A 17,664-nucleotide genomic window follows, 5' to 3' on the forward strand; every position below is an offset into this window, starting at 1 on the left:
TTTTGACAAAATAAGTTTATTTCGCTTGACTTCTGCCGAAACCTCCCATTTTTCTTTTCTTTTTTTTTTTTTGTTTGGTTTTTTTTTGTTTTTGTTTGTTTTTGGCTGAAAAAAAAAATCCCCAAAAACCCCCCAAACCAACCAAAACTGCAAAGAACAGCATTGCTTCGCCCTCTCCCAGAGGCGACTGTGGGGCTCTTTCAACAAACGTGACTCCCCTGCCGCCAGCTCCCGCCTGGGCCACCGGGCTGGGGAAGCCACCGCAAGCCCACCAGAATCTCCCCTTCTGCATCCCCCCATCCCCACCTGCAAATCGGCCCCCCAAAACCGAGCCCTTGAGCCCCACAAATCGGCCCCCCGACACCGAGCCCTCTAGGAAACGCTCGCAGCTTGTAACGCCCGAGGTTTTTCTCAACCTTAATTTCTGCTTTTGTTTTTCTTCTTCTTCCTGGTTTTTTTTTGTGTTTTGTTTTGTTTTAAATTAATTTATTTATAGATATATTTAAAAAAGCAATAGTCCTTTGGTCCCTAAACTCTAAGGAATGATATGACTCTGAAACAAGTAATCCTATGTCCCTGTGCCAGTGACGAGCAGGGGGAAGCATGTGTCCCACCGCCCCGCTCCATGGGATATATATATATATATATACTTATTTATATATATCTTCTATAAGTCCAACATCCTTTGATCCTTTTTTTTTTCCTTTCCCAACGTGGAAAAAAAGAAAATCTTGCCCTTTTTCTCTTTTCCAAACAAGCATCCTCCAGGTGAAGTGCCTGAGGCTGGTCCCGTCCCACCGGCTTTGGTTTAAGAATCCGTTTGGAGCCTCTTTTCCTCATTTCTCCTGGGAAATCGGTAGCAGCAAGTGAGTGCTTTAAAAAAACAAAAACAAAAACAAAACAACAAAGGTAGATCATATCCCGAGCACCCAGGGCCGTGGTTCTTTCTCCCGGTGAGGGATTCAGTGAGTCCCGACAAGCAGCCAGCAGCGAATCTCAGCCCCGGCGCCGCATTGCTCTCCTCCTTCCTTGTCTTCCTCGCTCTCTTGTTCCCGTTAACAAACAAGACCAGTTTGGGAAAAATATCAAAAAAGAAAAGAAAAGCTACGACCAGAATGGCTCTCTTCTTCGCTGTTTTCTCCATCACCTCCTCCTCCTCTTCTTCCTCTGGGATGTGTTGCAAAGAAAGAGAGTTACGGGTTTGGATACTGCACTTGGGGAAGGGGAATGTCATCAAACACCGCAGGACGCTTGACCTGCAAAACAGCAATGGGGCCGTTAGCCTGTGTCCTGGGGGATGGAGGGAGGGAAGGACAGACGGAGAGAGGGATGGAGGGAATGACATAGAAAGGGATGGAGGGAAGGACAGAGAGAGGGACCCAAATCCCAGTTTGAAACACACATGCAGACAGCCCTGGGTGCAGAGACACCCCCCCCACTCAAGGACATTTTTGGAGACAACACGGCACCTGCAGTGCTTTAGGTGAGCCGGACCCCACCGGTGGGTCTCCTGGGATGTGGCAGGGGATGCAGCAGGGCCAGGCCACCCTGGCCCCCCCTTACCTCTCCACAGGGCCAGGGTGAGCAGGGGTCAGTAGGGTCTGTTGGCATCTTTTGGCCGCTTTAGCTGGACTTTTAGCCTCTTCATGCCGATCTGGAAGCCATTCATGGCCTGAATGGCTGCCTGAGCACTCGTCGGATTGTCAAAACTGACGAAACCTGGGGGACAGGGACAAGGTGACAAAGGAGTTTGTCACCATAAATATCACAGGTTGCTGCTTTACTTCAGCCAGGCGTTTCCTGCAGGACGCTCCCACGGGCAGCCTCAGGTGGAGCCCCAGGCTGGGGGGCTGGGAGATGGGGTGGGGGGGTAACAGCACAGCCCTGGATTGCAGGGCACCGGATGACAGGCTGATGGCATCTTTGGGGACACCAAGGTCTGCAGGTCTGTGGAGAAACCAGGGTGACAGGGTCTGTGGGGACATCAGGGCGATGAGACCTGGGGACACCAGGGTGACAGAGGCTACAGGGGGACACTGGTAATAGGTCAGCAGGCCAGAGTGTGCTGGTGGCAGCAGTGGCACTCAGCCACGTAAGCTGAGCAGGCATGGCAGCGGCAAGTGGTGAGCAGCCCTCCCTGGCAGGCACATGCACTGGGCTGAGGACACAGGGGACAGTATAAGAGTGGGGAGCAGCAGGGTATGTCCTCCTGCCCTGGCATGGTGTGGGACAAAAAACTGCCCTGTGGCCCCAGGACAGACAGCCATTTTGCTTCAACTACTGCATGGCTTCAGTCATCCATCAGTGCTGCCTGAGCCAGACCCCCAAGCTGGGACGTTGCGGAGAGTCAGGCCCTGGGACTTACCAAAGCATTTACTCTGGTTGGTTGCACGGTCCACAAAGACTTTGGCAGAGATGACATTGCCGAAAGGCAAGAACATCTGTGTGAGCTCTGCATCCCCGAACTCCTGGGGCAGGTGATAAATAAACAGGTTACAGCCTTCAGGACCTGGGTGACACACAAAGGACAGCCGCACGTCAGCCGTGAGGTGTGGGTCACCCCGGAGGATCAACAAGGAGCTGCCAGCCCCATGGTGGGGTGCCCCCAACCCCTCACCTTCTCGCTGCTGCTGTGGGATGATGGGCGCTTGCTGGGGAAAGGCTTGGCTGATGGGTGCGTAGGCAGTAGGATATGCTGCTGGAAGAGAGAAACATGGAGCTGAGACGCCAGCACCCACCCCACTCCCGCCACTGCCCTAGGAAGGGCTGGGAACACATGTGTCCTCCGCTGCCACCCTTGATGGAGGTGCCTCTCCTGCCCTGGAGCTGCTGGCTCTGCCCTTCCCACCCTGGCCAGCATGGCCCCAGTCTCCCAGCACGCCCATGATGCAGGAATGCCTCTCCCAGGAGGGATGCTGGTGGCAGCAGTAACACGGTCTCAAGGTTGAGGAAAGCTGGCACTTTTAGTTGAAAAGAAAACAATTAGGGGTCCAAAACTTGATCCTGTTGAAAATCTGAAAACAGCTGTAAGCGCTCCTAATTAAATGACTGCCAGGCTCGACGTACTTTCACAGGATGCTTTGACCCCCTTCTCTCCGCGTCCTGTCTCCCCTGCCATTGGATTCGGCCACGCAATAAACATCCAAGGATTTTTGATGTCTTGGTGCCTCCACGGCCATCTCTACCAGTGGGATGGCATGTCAGCAGGATCCAGCATGGAGCCAGCTCTCCATCACCGCCCAAACCTCGCCCCCTCTTTCCTAGGTACTGCCTCCGGCTTTCCCCCCCAGAGTTATCTCAGTCCAGTGGGCATTAAAACTCACTTTCCTCCATCCAAAATTTGCATGGAGGGCCATGCCAGGAGCACATCTGTGTTGCTGGGGACGAGGGGATGGCACTCTGCATCAGTGTCACCCCCATCGCTGCCCCGGAGCTCCTGCCAGGGTATGGCACCCCATGCTCACCACATTGATCTGTGCCCAAGCATGCTGCCCCAGTCCTGTGGTTCAACCCCGGGGTGACATTCAGCCCCCAAAAATAAGGGTGAGGAGCAAAGAAGGGAGAGAGTGAAGAAGTGCAAAGCAAAGTTTGAGACCTGCATAGTGCTGCATGCCTGCGTAGGCTTGCTGGAGGGGATCTGCCACCGTGGGGCTTTGAGCTGGGAAGACAAAAGAAGGGAGAAGGAAAAGAGAATAAGCAAGAGAAACCCAGGGATGAGCTGCTCCTGCGGGAGAGCCAAGCACCACCACGGAGGGGTAGAACTGCTCCCTGCTGTTTCGTAGGAGCTGAGAGCATCGCCATGCTCACAAAGGCGGCAATGCCATGGGAGAAGGGATTTTGGTGGGCATTGGTGCACAGCTGGTTCATCTGGTGCATTCCTGGGGTGGGGAGCACCCTGGGAGCCTGCCACTTGAGCCAAACACGCATCCCCAGCCCTGGGGGAATGTGGGGGAGCCCCCCAGCCAGCTGCAAGGAGGGTTACCTGGGTAGGGGTGGATGCCATTGGTGTAGATGGTCTCTGAGGCAGGCTGCCCGTTGGTCTGTGGCGGCAGCGGGCTGAAGCCGTTCACCCCAATTGGCGTGGCAATGCTGGGCACGGGCGCCGTGCTGATGCCAGGGGGGGTGCTCGTACCTGTGGGAGGGAGGCATCAGCGCCGGCAGCCCCCCTCGAGGATGTCAAGTGAGGGCGGGGGGGAATGGAGGAGAGCTGTACCTGAAGAGGGGGTGAGGGGGGCAGCCACCAGCCCACTGACATTGAAAGCGGCCATTTGCTGCATCTGGGCAGCGGCAATGGCAGCCATGGGGTTCAGGCAGGTCCCCTGTGCGGCCGCCATCAGGGCTGCCTGCTGCTGCATGATCTTAAGGAAAGAAAGGCAGGAAAAGGGGAAAGCGAGCAAGAGGCAGAGAGAAGGGGGGAGCAGGGGAGGATAAATTAGCATCCCCACTTTGCACCCACACATGGGGGCTCAGAGGGATAAATGCCACCCACTGCCAGACCTGGGGACAGGAGGTCCAGGTGATGCTAAAAAAGGTTATACCTGGGTCTGCCGTGCCCCAGAGTCATGCCACCCACCCTCACCCAGGGGCTGAAGCCCTCTGTTGTGTCCCTAAATGGGGATGCACTAACCCTGATGGGCATCCGCACCCACTGGCACTGGTACAATCCCATACAGGCTTCCACAGTCAAAACCAGCCCCCCAAAATGCAGGGCTCCCCAAAACCCCCCAGGTCCCAGCTGGTGCCAGCTTCTACCGCTTGCGTATAAGCCCCATAGGCGCCGAACTGGATGGTCATGGGGTTGAAGATGCCCAGCTGCCCCGCCATCTGATGCATCCGCCGCAGGGTCCTCTCCTTATCCGTGTCCGCAAACTTCACGACCAGGCTGGATGAGGCACCCTGAGATGGGGTGAAGACAGGGCTGACAGTGGGACCCTGGCAATGCCACTGGAATGCCTCCCCACTCTGTGGAGGGACCCGCTGCCTTGCAGCAGCTGCAGCATCCTTGGCCCCAGGGATGCTGCCCGGCTTGGCAGCAGCAACCAGCAATCGATGTGAGGTTTAATTATAGCCAGCTTTTCTCCCCAGCGGCGGCTTCCTGACCTCTGTTTCCTTTTCCCCTCTCTCCTCATTCAAAATTTTGAACTTCGGCATTAATTAAACAGCCCCTTTCTCCAGCGCAGAGGGAATTAGCCCCGCGTGCCCACCCCTGGGACTCAGCGCCCAGGCAGGGATGAACCTCGGGGTGAACTGGACAACAAATCGCCAGTCCATGGGATTTTGATCCAATTAGATCAAATTAGCCGGTGATTGGATTATTCAGGCAGCATGGGGCCGAACAGGGCAGGGCAAGAGCTCAGCACTTACCGGCATGGTTTGGCTGCCGTGCAGGCTGTTGATGGCAGCCTGTGCCTCGGCATGGCTGCCGTATTTCACAAAGGCACAACCTAAGGGCAGAAAGGAGACAAGGGAGGGGGCAGATTCAGCTGCTGCAGGAGCCAGCACTGCCTGGCCAGTAGCTCCCACCCTCTGTGGGTCCCAGAGGACTGCGGGGTGCCCACCCAGCTCCCCAGAACCCACCTTTGCTGGCTCCATCAGGCCCTCGGAGGATGGTGCACTCCTCAATCTGGCCAAAGGGTTCGAAGAGGCGCCGGACGTCGTCCTCACTTTGCTGCTTCCCCAACATGCCCACAAAGAGCTTCCTGTCTTCTAAAAAAAAAACCAAGCCTGTCGGAGAGCGGGATGCCACTCACCATCCCGCCCCCTCATCCCTGGTTTGCAAACGGCGTGTGGAGGTGAAAGAGGCAGGTGACGCTGGAGCCTGAGTGGAGAGCGATGCCAATCTGGTGGCAAAGATATAGTGTTTATCACCTCCATCCCACAAAACACTAGGGTTGGGAAAACATCTCCTGCAGGGAAATTGCCTAGGGGTGAAGCCGGGAAGAGCCAGCTCCTGCTTCAGGGACTGGAGCTGGTGCTTTTTCCAGGGATGGAGTCACCAGCTCCCCCAGCACCAATGTGGAATGTGGCTGGGAAACAAAGAGAGCCCACAAAACAGTGACGATTGCCTTCGTATGATTGACTCGCAGAATAACCCGCAGCCTCTGGCCATGCCCAGGGGACATAAATAACCCAAACACAAGAGAAAGGAGAGTAAATAATGAGAATTTCACGATTATTACCAGCATCTGTCTTGCGCAGCCGCATGCTCCCGCTGCGCGCTAATGGCATTTGACAAAGAAAATAAGGTGCCCTGTCAAAAGCATTGCCAGGGAAATAAATAAATAATGGCAGGAGACGATTAATGCTCTGTCCGTTAAGGTACGAGGAAAATTAGTTAAGGGAATAGGGCTCATGTGTTGTCTAGTTAGACGTAAACCATCTCCTGGCTAAGGCAGCTGGGGGGAGCAGGCTCAGCAGCCGAGCATCACCTCCTGGGCAAGGGGGCCAGAGCCAGGCGCCCAAGCTCACCCATCGATTTTTAATCCTTCACCAATTATGCTCAGTAAGTGGGTAATTTATTTGCCAGGTTCCTCCAGGACATGCTGGGACCAGCTCGTGGAATGTTTAGTAATGTGTTTTGAATAGAGGGATATCTACCCGGGCCATCCTGTCGAGGGCATGTGGCCCCACACGAGCATCTGAGCGCACCTACATGCCCAGCGTTAGCTTGTGGCACCGGAAATGTTGGGGTTTTTTGATCAGGTTCCTGCAATTTTGCCCAAATTATTGACTCAGCCTGGAAACGTCATGGCCCCATGAGTTGCAAACCCCCATGGAGAACTGGGGGGGGGAGGGGCCCAGCAGTTTCTCTTTGAGAGGTGCTTGGGCCATATGTGGCTAACTCCTGCACCCCAACTCTGCTGGGGTCCCCACAGGCAGCTCCAAGTGGGTAATTAGGTTGTTTGATATATGAAGGGGCTGTTAGAGAACAGCTGGCTGACACTCTGCCCAGCAAGATGTCAGGATGTTCATGGGATGACATCAGGATGCTCCCCCCAGCCAGCTGGGCAGGGAGAACCAAGATGGCATTTGCCATGTGCTCAGGTTTGGATGCCACCAGCAAAGGCAGCTCCTTTTGTGGGTTTCTCTGCAAACAAACCTCCCTGCGGCAGCCCCCGCAATGCCACTGTGTCCCTCATCATCCTCCCCCAGGTGGCCCTGCACGCCCTTGCCCACACGGGGCAGCCGGGGAAGAGGGAACCTACCTCCTCGGCCCTCGCTGTCGGCCGGCTTCACCTGGATGGGGCGGTTCATCTGCAACATACAAGCGGGAGCGGGCAGTCAGGGGCCAAACCCTTTCCACAGGGAATAGCAGGATTTGGCCCCTGCCTGGCACAGAGGGCTGGGGCGGGGAGCAGGGAAAGGACCTGCAAGGACAGAGCAGGGTTTGTGGCCATGATGAACTGGGATGCCGTGGGCAGAGGGCCATGCTACGGCCCTGGGGATGGGTACCCCGTGCCGCAGGCGCCTGCTGGGCCGCCGGTGCCAGCCTTGGCCGCCTGCCCGCTTTCCTCGACTGCAAAGGACTGCAGAGGCAGCAGCAGTGCCCAGCCGGCCCCAGCCCCTCCAGTAGCACCACCACCGCTCTCCTTTTCCTGATTCTCACCGAATTTTGGCCTCTTCCCGTGCGCCGCTGCTGTGTGTACCCGCAAGCATGACACACGTGTGCAACAGGACACGTTGGGCCAGCACACATATCCCTGGCCTGCTGCCCCACAGAGCCATTTCTCCTCCTCTCTCCCCCTCCTTTTTCCCCCATTTAGCCGAAAAATGCTACAATTATGGCCGTTTCCACAGCAACAAGCGTGCTTCCCCCGCGATGCTGCAGAGTCTGAGCCATGTGCTCGATGGGGTCGTCACGGCAACGGCAGGATGTCACGCATGACAGGGTGGGTGTGCACGCACATGAACACAGCTTGAGCTCACACAGGGACAGCCAAGCACACGCATGCTGCTGTCGCACCCACACGGGTGCGTACCCCCCACCCCGGGGTTCCCCCTGTGCACCCCTGGAGGAGTGCCCCAAATTTAGGGGCTGGGTGGGGGCAGCACCAGCCCGCCCCCCCCCCAGGGTGAGGGAGAGGATGGTTAAGGAAGAAGAGGAGGTTTCCACAGCAACCACCTCATCTCCAGGGAAACGCGGGCAGAAATGTCAGTGCAGAGCCGGGGATGCTCCAGGGATGGGACCAGGTCTCCAGGAGCCATGGGGTGGCACCAAGGGACACAGGGCCACCCAGCTGCCCTCGCATCACCCATTGTGTCACTGGTCCCACAAACATCCACCCCAACCCCCGCACTGGAGCAGGATCCACCTCACCCCAAACCCTGGAGGCTGTGACAGCACGGAGAGTGTGGGACCAACATCCCCCTTGTCTCCCATATCCCTGCCATGTCCAGGAGGAGTGAACCCCATTTTTGGGAGGGCTGCCCCCCCTCCACTGACCCGCCAGTCCCATTTACCAGCGCAATGGCCTTTGATGGAATAAATTTCCCATGCCCACTGCTGTATGCTTAATGTAATAAACCCAGCGAGTATGATTTAGAATAACATTTACGGAGCCGCAGAGTGTCATTTTGATGTGTCTCCAGTCTCCGCTCGCCGGTTATTAAACTGTATTGATTCTCCGGGAGCGGCTGATGTTTATAAATGTCAGGCCTTGGGGACCAGCTAACCTACCCCAGGGCTGCTGCACCACACTGGGGAAAAACCGCCCTGGTCTGTGGACACCCCCAAAAGGGGATTTTGGCACCCCTGGCATCACCCATGCCCACCGCAGGGTGCTTGGTGCTCCCTGTACCAGATCCTGTGGCACAGGTGGATGGCATGGGCACCCAGACTTCCCCCTGCACCCAGCTGTCCAGCAACCACTCGTCCATCTGTCCCCACAGCACCCCTGCACTGTGCCCCTGTGCCCACGCAGTCACCCAGCTCTCCCCCGCTGTCCAAAAGCCCTCCATCCATGCCCCAGCACCCAAACAACCTCCCAGCCATCTCACCCCACTCCTGACACCCATCTGTCCATTTCCCATCCGTGACACCCACACAACCACCCATCTCCACCTAAGATTCACCCATCAATTCACCCATCTATCCCCCAACACCATGCATCCCCATAGCACCCATCCGTATCCCCAACACCCACCCATCCCCATGACATCCACACATCCACTCCCCAGCCCCCACCCATCCCCACACCAGCCTATCCATCCCCACCTTCCTACCACCCACCTGTCCATACCCATAGCACCAATCTCTCCACCCCCATAGAACCCACACATGAACCTACCCACCCCCCAAGTCCCCCCACCCATCCTCGCACATCCCAAGGACATGTTGACACACCCAGTGTCACAGGAGACCCTGTCTGGGGTGTCTCAGCACCCACCAGTCCTGTCATCCGTGGGTGCTCCACAGAGCCCCAGCTACAGCACCATATGGCCAAACCTCTGGTGTGTTACAGCCCAAGGGGGTCACCACCAGTTGCTAAACCTCTGTGTGACCTCTCGGGCACTGCCCCCCATGCAAATTTGAAGGCCCCTTTCAGCCTGGGCACCAGGGAAAGCCAGCCCATGGTGAATCCCTGCAGTGGGACCTGCCCTGTGTGGAAGGGTCACCTCTGGCCCTTGCTTCTCCCTCGATGGCTGGAGGATTGGGCAGGGCCACGACACGTCCAAATGAGCTGAGATGGCGGCACTGAGTGACACTGGAACAGTGGGTTACCGTGAGAGCCAGGTGCCTGCGTCACCCTGGGGGTCCCCAGGAAGCCAAGGGCCAGTGCAGGGAGCCACCCATCGTGGGAACACCCTTCCAGAGCCCTAAGGGGGAACTCACAGCGAGGGGACACTGGCCTGGGGACAGTCACACCGCTGCACAGGCACATGACCATCCTAGCACACCCCCACGCACCACCACAGATCCCTTACAGCTGCACTCCCACTCTCACACGACCCTATGCACAACCACAGACCCCCATACAGCATCCACCGTGTGCACCCACCCACCTACAGCTGCACACTCGCCTCAGCACCGCCCCTGCACTACCATACACTATACGCTTGCACCCACTCCCAAGAGCACCACACAGAACTGTACATCCATCCTAGCGTGACTGCACACCCACATGTAACCACACACCCACCCCCAACCCAGCCCCATGTACACCTGCCCACAAGACCCCTACACTCACACACACTGAGACCAGAGTCCTCATAAGCACCCACCCACCCACAGACATACACACACACACACAACACCCACAGCACCCTCCCTGCAGCCGCGGACCCTGCACAACCACAGGCACACACCCCAGGGTGCACAGCTGACACCATTATCCATGCCAGGCAGGACACAACACCCTTGCCTCAGTTTCCCCACTGCAGCAGCAGGACCCACCCTCGGCAGCCCTCTGTGGACACACAGACCCCCAGTGCTGGACACCACCCCTGGATGGCCATGGCTCCCCTCCAGCAGCACCCACACCCTGTCCTGACCACCACCCACACACACCTGAGCCCTGCACACACCTGGCCAGCCCCTCCACCAGGCACCCACAGTGTAGGAGCCCATGCAACATCCATACACACACATGCGTTCCCTGCTCACACCCACTATGCATGCACACACACGTGCACACACATACCCACAGCTGCCACCCCCCAGGCCCACATACACCCACACTCCACCACCATGCACACAATCTGGGCGCAAAGACACCCTTAGCACCTGCTTACACACACACGCACACACACAGAGCCACCAACACGTTTGCACACCCACCACCCCTGGGTGCAAATGCTCCCCACCAACACCACTTGCACGCACCCCAGGGGCAAAACAATACCCCCACCAACACAAACGCACCCCTGCACCATCTGTTGAGTGCAACAACCCCCCCCACCGAGCACATCCCCTTGCACACCTGCAACCACACACACAGAGCACCAGCACGTACACACCAACCCAAAGTGGAAAATACACCCTCCAGCCAACACACAAACCCATCTCTGGGTGCAGACACATCCTCCTCACCAACACAGGCATGCACAGGCTCCATGCCTGCCTGCAAATACAGCCTGCTCACCAACACCCACCACCACCACAGACCATTCCTGGGTGTAGATACACCCTCCTGACCAACACGCTGCTGCCAACACCATCCCCATCCCTGGATGCAGATACACCCTCCTCATCAACACATACATACTCGCAGCCCCCATCCCCGCGTGCAAACACACCCTCATCAACAACAACCACCCTACCAACACATGCACTCCACCCCTGGGTGCAGATACACCCTCCTGACCAACACCCACACTCACACACCCCATCCCTGTGTGCAAATACACCCTCCCCACCAACACCCACGCTCACACACAGCATCCCTGGGTGCAGATACACCCTGCTCAACAACAGCCCCCCACCCCTGGGAACAGAGACACCCATCTCGCCAACCCCGGCACACACACACCCCACCTCTGCGTGCAAATAGCCCTTCCTCGTCAACATCCCCCTGCCAATACCCCATCCCCACCCCTGGGAGCAGATATACCCCCTCACCCCCCCATCCCTGCGTGCAAATAACCCCCCGGGTGCACACGCCTCCCACCCGGGTGTAAGTACCCCCCAACTCCGAGGCACCCCCGCCCCGCTGGTGCGGATGCCCCAGCGCACGTTGAGGCTCCCGGGCCGGGACGGGCCGAGCCGGCGACAGACAAAGGCGGGGCCCTACCTCGATGCAGAGGATCTTAGACCCGGCGGGCACCCACAGCACGGGCGGCCGGGGCCCGGGCGCCGGCACCTGCGGCAGCTGCATGGCCCGGCCCGGCCCGGCCCCGCCCGGCCCGGCTCGGCTCGGCTCGGCTCGGCCCGATTCGGCTCGGCTCGCCTCGCGCAGCGGCGCGCGGGAGGCGGGGCGGGGGGAGGGGCGGCCGCAGCCCCGCCGATCCGGGCCGAGCCGGGCCGGGCCGAGCCGAGGGGAGGGGCTACAGTTGGGGCACGCCCCCGCACCGCGCCGGGGGCGGGGCCTGGCCGGGGTAGGGGGACCCGAGGGCGCCGGGCTGTGAGCACAGGCAGAGAGGGGCGTGCACAGGCACAGGGGTGTGAGTATGAACACACACGGGTGTGCAGAAGCGCAGAAGAGTGTGCATGCGCACCGGGGTGTGCGTGCGTCCAAGCACACGGGGTGTGTGCAGGCACACAGGGGTGCAAATACAAGCAAAGAGGGTTGTGCACAGGCACAGAGGAGTATGCACAAGCATAGAGGGGTGTGCATAGTCACAGACAGGTGAGCACATGGAGGTGTGAGCACAAGCACAGGGGAGTGCACAGGCAGAGGGGTGTGAGTGTGAGCACAGGGCAGTTGGACACACAGACGCCTGCCCAGATGTGCCTGTGCACCCCAGCAGACACACAGCCACGCACTGCTGTGCACATGCACACAGAGGGGGTGCGCACAGACATGGGGGTGCCCATGCAGGGCACGTGCCCACACACCAGCGCACAAGCATGTGCTCACGTGCGTGCACCTGTGCTTGCCCTGTGCAGGGGTCTGGGGTGAGAAGTGAGCAGCTACAGCAGCTGTACACCTCGCACACACGCGTGTGATGAGAAGGGGACATAGGCAAGCCTGTGCCTTGCAGGCAGTGCCTGACCCTGCACCTTCTTGAGGCTGACCAAGTGGGCTGTTAACTCTTAAACCTACTGATGCACAGCACCATCGAACTCTTAAACCTACTGATGCACAGCACCATCGCGAGGACGTACCTCAGGAAGCCATGTCCCTGCGAACCTCATCCCCCTCCGTCAGCTCCGCACACGCAAAGCAGGGATTGATATTCACGGGCCCCAGCGCTTTCCCCAGCGAACCAGCAGCCCTATTGATTTTTATTTAGGCAAATAATGAAATATTTATTTTCACTTTGTTAAGCTCGGGAGGTCGGAGCCCACAGAAAGCACAACAGCACATGGGCCGCAGGAAAATCAATGCCTCGGTTTGCGGCCGCTGGAGCGGCTCCTGCGCCTGTGCCCTGGGTAGGTGTCACCATTCCCCCCCACCAGCTCACACCGACTTCCCGGTGTCACTTACCCCTGGCAGCGTCTTCTGCTCATGCAGGGCGCTCTGTGCCTTCAGGGCCGAGTCGCGGGCGCAGTAGGTGAGGAAGGCACAGCCTATGGAGACAGGGAGACGGGGTCAGTGTCCGGCCCGGCCCCGCCACAAAGCTCCAGGCATGCGGAGAGCCAGCAGTGTGGCTAATATGGTACTGGGGTGTCTCGGCACCCTGACACCCAGCACCCAATACTCTGGCAGCATGGCAGACAACACCTTGGCACCCTGCCATCCTGGTACACTGGCACCCTGACATATGGCACCCTGACATCCAGCAACTCAGCACCCCAGCACCCTGGCATCCTGGCACGCTGACATCCAGCACACCAGCACCCTGGCACCCAGCACCCCGAAATCCAGCACCCCAGCACCATGGCATTCTGGTACCCAGCATCCTGGCATCCTGGTGCCCTGACATTCTTCAGCACCCCTGCACCCTGGCACTCTGTCATTTGGCACCCTGGTACCCCGGCACCCCGGAACCCAGCAACTTGGCACCTCAGCTCCCTGGCACCATGGCATCCAGCACTCCAGCATCACGGCACCCTGGCATCCAGCATCCCAGGACCGTGGCGTCCAGCACCCCAGCACCTCAGCACACAGCATCCAGGACCCTGGCACCCATCACCCTGGCACCCAGGTGGGCACTGCCGCCAGTGGGGCCAGAGCTCAGCCCCAAAACAGGGTGGAAGATCTCAACACAAAAGAGATGGAGCAGTAGGATGAAGAAAGGAGCAAGGCAAGAGCAGGCAGTGAGTGTGGCAGCGCGCGGGAAGCAGAGCTCCAGCCCTGAGCTCCAGGGAAAGCCACAGCCGAAGCCCTCCAGGAAGCAGATCTCCAGGCGTCGAGGCCGTGCATCCTGGCTTGCCGCCACGCTTCTCCCAGCCCCGAGCATCCTTCTCGGGATGAGACTCGCATAGCAAAGGCGCTCCAGCTCCTCCGACATTGTGGCGCTTTGGGGATCGGGAATATGCCTGGGGTGAGGTTTTCCCACGCTGACTCACGCTGCTGAGCTGCTTGCTCGCCTGGAGCTGGTGGCGGACAAGCGAGCCCCGGGGACAAGGTCTGATCCTCTCCCCTCCATCACTCCTGCTCCCATGGGAGCATCCCAGGTCCCCGTGCTGCCGCCACGCCGCTCCCTCCCAAAGGGCTCCCCCCTTGATTTGCTGGGGTCACATCCAAAAGCATCTGAAAGTGATATTAAAACAGCAGCAAAACAGTTTCCCTTCAACAAAGTAAATATTTAATGAATAAAATTGACATTGATGCATTTTTAATATTGGCACAATTAAATCCACCAGCTGATTAAGTATTAATAACTCTTAATAAGTACAATCAGCATGCCTGGGAGGAGAGGGAGCGCAGCAGCGGGTGGGGGGGATGCCAAGGGATGGGGTCCCTTGCCCACCTTGTTGATGACAAGATATTGGGGACATCTGCCCTCACAGGGAGCAAGGAGAGATCCCCCCCAGTTAAATATCAGCCCCACTGTGGGTGGAAAAGGGAGGTCAGCGCAGCGGCTCCCGTCAGTCCTGGTGCCATTTCCAGTGTTTACCATCCATAATCAAGTTGGCTTCTTCCTCTCCACTCTTCTTTCCCTCTTTTTTTTTTCCCTGCAGGCAATGATGTGGACGGTGCCTGGACATTCTGGAGAAGTTTAGAGGGTCTGAGTGGGAGCGACCCCACTCCAGAGGCTCGCCAGGAGGAAGGATGCCATTTGAATTAGAGGAGTGTCCACAATGAAATCGCATGTCTGGGCTGCAGTGGTTGAAGCTGGCGCCGGAGGAAACGCTGAGGGGGCGGCAAGGTGCGAATCCCGTTGTTCAGAGCACACAAGCAGCTTCAGAGGTGCTTGGAGACATTTTGAAGGCTGCAGTGCTGAGAATTAGAGTCCAGGCGGCTGCCCCATGGCCAAAGGGCACCAATGTGGTGGCATCCTCAAGCACTAAGTTTCGGCTTCCCAGAAAGTCACAGCGAAGCAGGCGCTGCCTGTGGCACAGCATGTGTAACAGCACGAGGTCCTGTCCGGGTGACACCCAGAGTGCCCTGATGCCCTTCTGGCACTGCAGACCCTTGGCTCATGGGTGGGAGGTTCCATAAAGAACTTGTTGGTGCATGTGTGAGCCCCTCACACGACGCAATGCTGCTTGGGGAGCCCCGCGCCAGGACACCAGCCAGGCCAGCAGTGACCCCTGTCCTGCCAGATCACAAAGGCCTGGGGCATGGCACAGGCTGGGGGCCTGGCAGGGGGGTGCCCCTGTCTGCAGTGGGTGCCTGTATCCAAGCTGGGTGCCTCCATCCCAGGGGTGCTCCAACCTCACATGGGTACCCCAATGCCAGACAGGTGACCCCAACCCAGGCAGGTGTCCTAAACACTGCTGGGGTGCTCTGACCCCAGGGGTGCCCCTGAGCCAGATGGCAGCTCCTCTAACCCTCGGTGGGTGCCCCACCTCAGGCGGGTGTCCCCAACCCAGGAGTGCGTCCACCTTAGACAGGTGCCTCTGCCTCAGGGGTACCCCAATCTTAGCAGGGCTGCATACCAGTATGCCCCATACTGGCATGTCCCACTTCAGGGGCACCTTCACCTCAGGGGTGCCCCCACCTCAGGGGTGCACCATACTGGGGCACCGCCATCTCAGGGGTGCCCCATACCAGCGAGCCCCTCCTCCTCTGTACCTCCACCTCAGGGTGCTCTGCCTGAAAGGTATCCCCACATCATGGGTACCTCCAGATCAAGAGTACCTCCACCTCAAGAGTACCTCCACCTCAGGGATATCTCAACTTAGGAGTGCCCCATACTTGGGTGTCCCACCTCAGGGGTATGTACATCTTAGGGGTACCTCCACCTCAGGGGTGGCCCCACCTCAGAGGTGCCCTATACCAGGGTGCTCCACCTTACAGGTACCTCCAGATCAGGGATGTCCCTCCTCAGGGGTACCTTATCTCAGGAGTGCTCCATACTTGGGTGCCTTACCTCACGGTGTCCCACCTCAGGGATACCCCTACCTCGGGGTGCTCCACCTCAGGGTGTCCCACCTGAGGGGTACCTCACCTCAGGGGTCCCCCACCTCAGGGGTACCCCACCTGAGGGGCGCCCCCACCTCAGGGCATCCCACCTCAGGATGCCCCACCTGGCTGCACCCCGCTGGCGGGCATGGAGCCCCCCGTACCTTTGTGCATGCCGGTGAAGCGATCCTTGAGGACGGTGAGCTCGTAGATGCGGCCGAACTCCTCGAAGAGCGGCTTGAGGTCGCTCTCCTCCAGGTTACGCGGGATCTGCCCCACGAAGAGCTTGATGGCGTCGTGATCCTTCATGGCGATGGCGCCGGGCGGGCGGCTCAGCCCGTTCACCCGGCCGCTGTTCGCGGTGCTGAACGCCGCCCCCGCCTCCGCCGCCGCCGCCGCCGCCGCCGCCACGCCGCTGCCTGCCGCGGCCATGGCCCGCTCCGCCGCCGCCGCCGCCGCTGCGGGAGGCGCCCGCCGCCCCGCCCCGCCCCGCCCCGCTCGGCGCCGCTCGGAGCTGTTCGGAACCGCTCGGCTCGGCCCGGGCCTCTTCGCTCACAGCCCCCCCCACTCGCGCGGGGCTGGTGACGTCAGCCTGCTGGCCCCGGCCAGACGCAAGGTATTAGCATAATGAGGGAGCGGCGGCCAATCAGGAGGGGCGGCTGGCAGCGGCGCGGGGTACTCCGGCTCCGCCCACTGCTGCCCCCTGCCGGGCTGACCCCGAACCCCTTCATCCGCGTCACCCTCCAGCCTCCATCACCCCCACGTCACCCCCTCGTCACCTCTCGTCACCTCCACGTCATCCTCTCATCGCCCCCGTCTCCCCGAGGCAGGGCTGGCCAAGGGGCTGAGCAGCCTCCCACCTTCACCCCTTGCAGCCCTCAGTAGGTTCCAGAGTTAACACTACACTCTCTCTTCCCCGCCTGCTGCCACCTTCCAGAAGGATTTAAATACACAGAAAAGGCTCAAAAGGGACAATTTTAGCACTTTTTTTTTTGCATTTTTCACCTCCACGGACCCCATGTTGCTCCAGTTGCCCCTTCGGAGCTGGGCCAGACTAGGGGGGGAGGATGTAGAGTCGCCTCCCTCCTGCACCCCCCGCCACCCCAAAAAACCTGTAATTAGACCGAATAGCTTTAATACCCAGCACGGTCATTAATTAATTACTCCCCGTGCAGCAGGTGGGCTGGGGGTGCCCAGCTTCCCTGGCGCACTGCCACGCATGTGCAGGTCTGCATGCATGTGTGAGCACGGGGGGGCATGTGCAAGCATGTGCATGTACATTGCAAGCACATGCAAGCTCGTGCAAGTCTATACAAGCACATGCATGTGTTTGGCCAAGTGTGTGCAAGCATGCACATTCAAGTATGTGCAAGTGTTTGTACATGTATGCAAGCATGTGTGTGTGCAAGTACATGCAGATGCGTGCCTGTGTTGCAAGCCTGTGCAACGGCATGCAGCCATGTGGGTGTGCATGCATGCATTTGCATGCGTGCAAGTGTGCAAGCATGTGCATGGGTGTTTGCAAGCACCCATATGCACGTGAGTGCACGTG

At 58.9% G+C, this 17,664-nt stretch overlaps 1 protein-coding gene across 9 annotated transcripts; it reads right to left on the reverse strand.

Annotated features, from left to right (window-relative positions):
• Nucleotides 1–314: 314 nt before the first annotated feature.
• Nucleotides 315–16,555, reverse strand: CELF6 (CUGBP Elav-like family member 6). Of its 9 annotated transcripts, none has more exons than XM_075099785.1 (13): nucleotides 16,277–16,555; nucleotides 13,086–13,168; nucleotides 7,206–7,254; nucleotides 5,578–5,703; nucleotides 5,365–5,444; nucleotides 4,753–4,896; nucleotides 4,214–4,358; nucleotides 3,983–4,132; nucleotides 3,596–3,658; nucleotides 2,618–2,698; nucleotides 2,366–2,509; nucleotides 1,564–1,719; nucleotides 315–1,256 (listed from the first exon to the last, which is right to left on the reverse strand). In XM_075099785.1, exons 1-12 carry the CDS (start codon nucleotides 16,542–16,544, stop codon nucleotides 1,592–1,594), a joined length of 1,461 nt encoding a protein of 486 aa, XP_074955886.1. In that variant the 5' UTR covers nucleotides 16,545–16,555; the 3' UTR covers nucleotides 315–1,256; nucleotides 1,564–1,591. The 9 variants fall into 9 exon arrangements, with proteins under 9 accessions (XP_074955886.1, XP_074955887.1, XP_074955885.1 ...); XM_075099786.1 differs by having other exon boundaries at nucleotides 4,214–4,349; nucleotides 5,578–5,706; XM_075099784.1 differs by having other exon boundaries at nucleotides 2,618–2,695; nucleotides 5,578–5,706.
• Nucleotides 16,556–17,664: the final 1,109 nt, after the last annotated feature.

This window comes from Phalacrocorax aristotelis, chromosome 7 (assembly GCF_949628215.1).
Source record: "Phalacrocorax aristotelis chromosome 7, bGulAri2.1, whole genome shotgun sequence".
In the NCBI taxonomy this organism is placed as follows: Eukaryota; Metazoa; Chordata; class Aves; order Suliformes; family Phalacrocoracidae; genus Phalacrocorax; species Phalacrocorax aristotelis.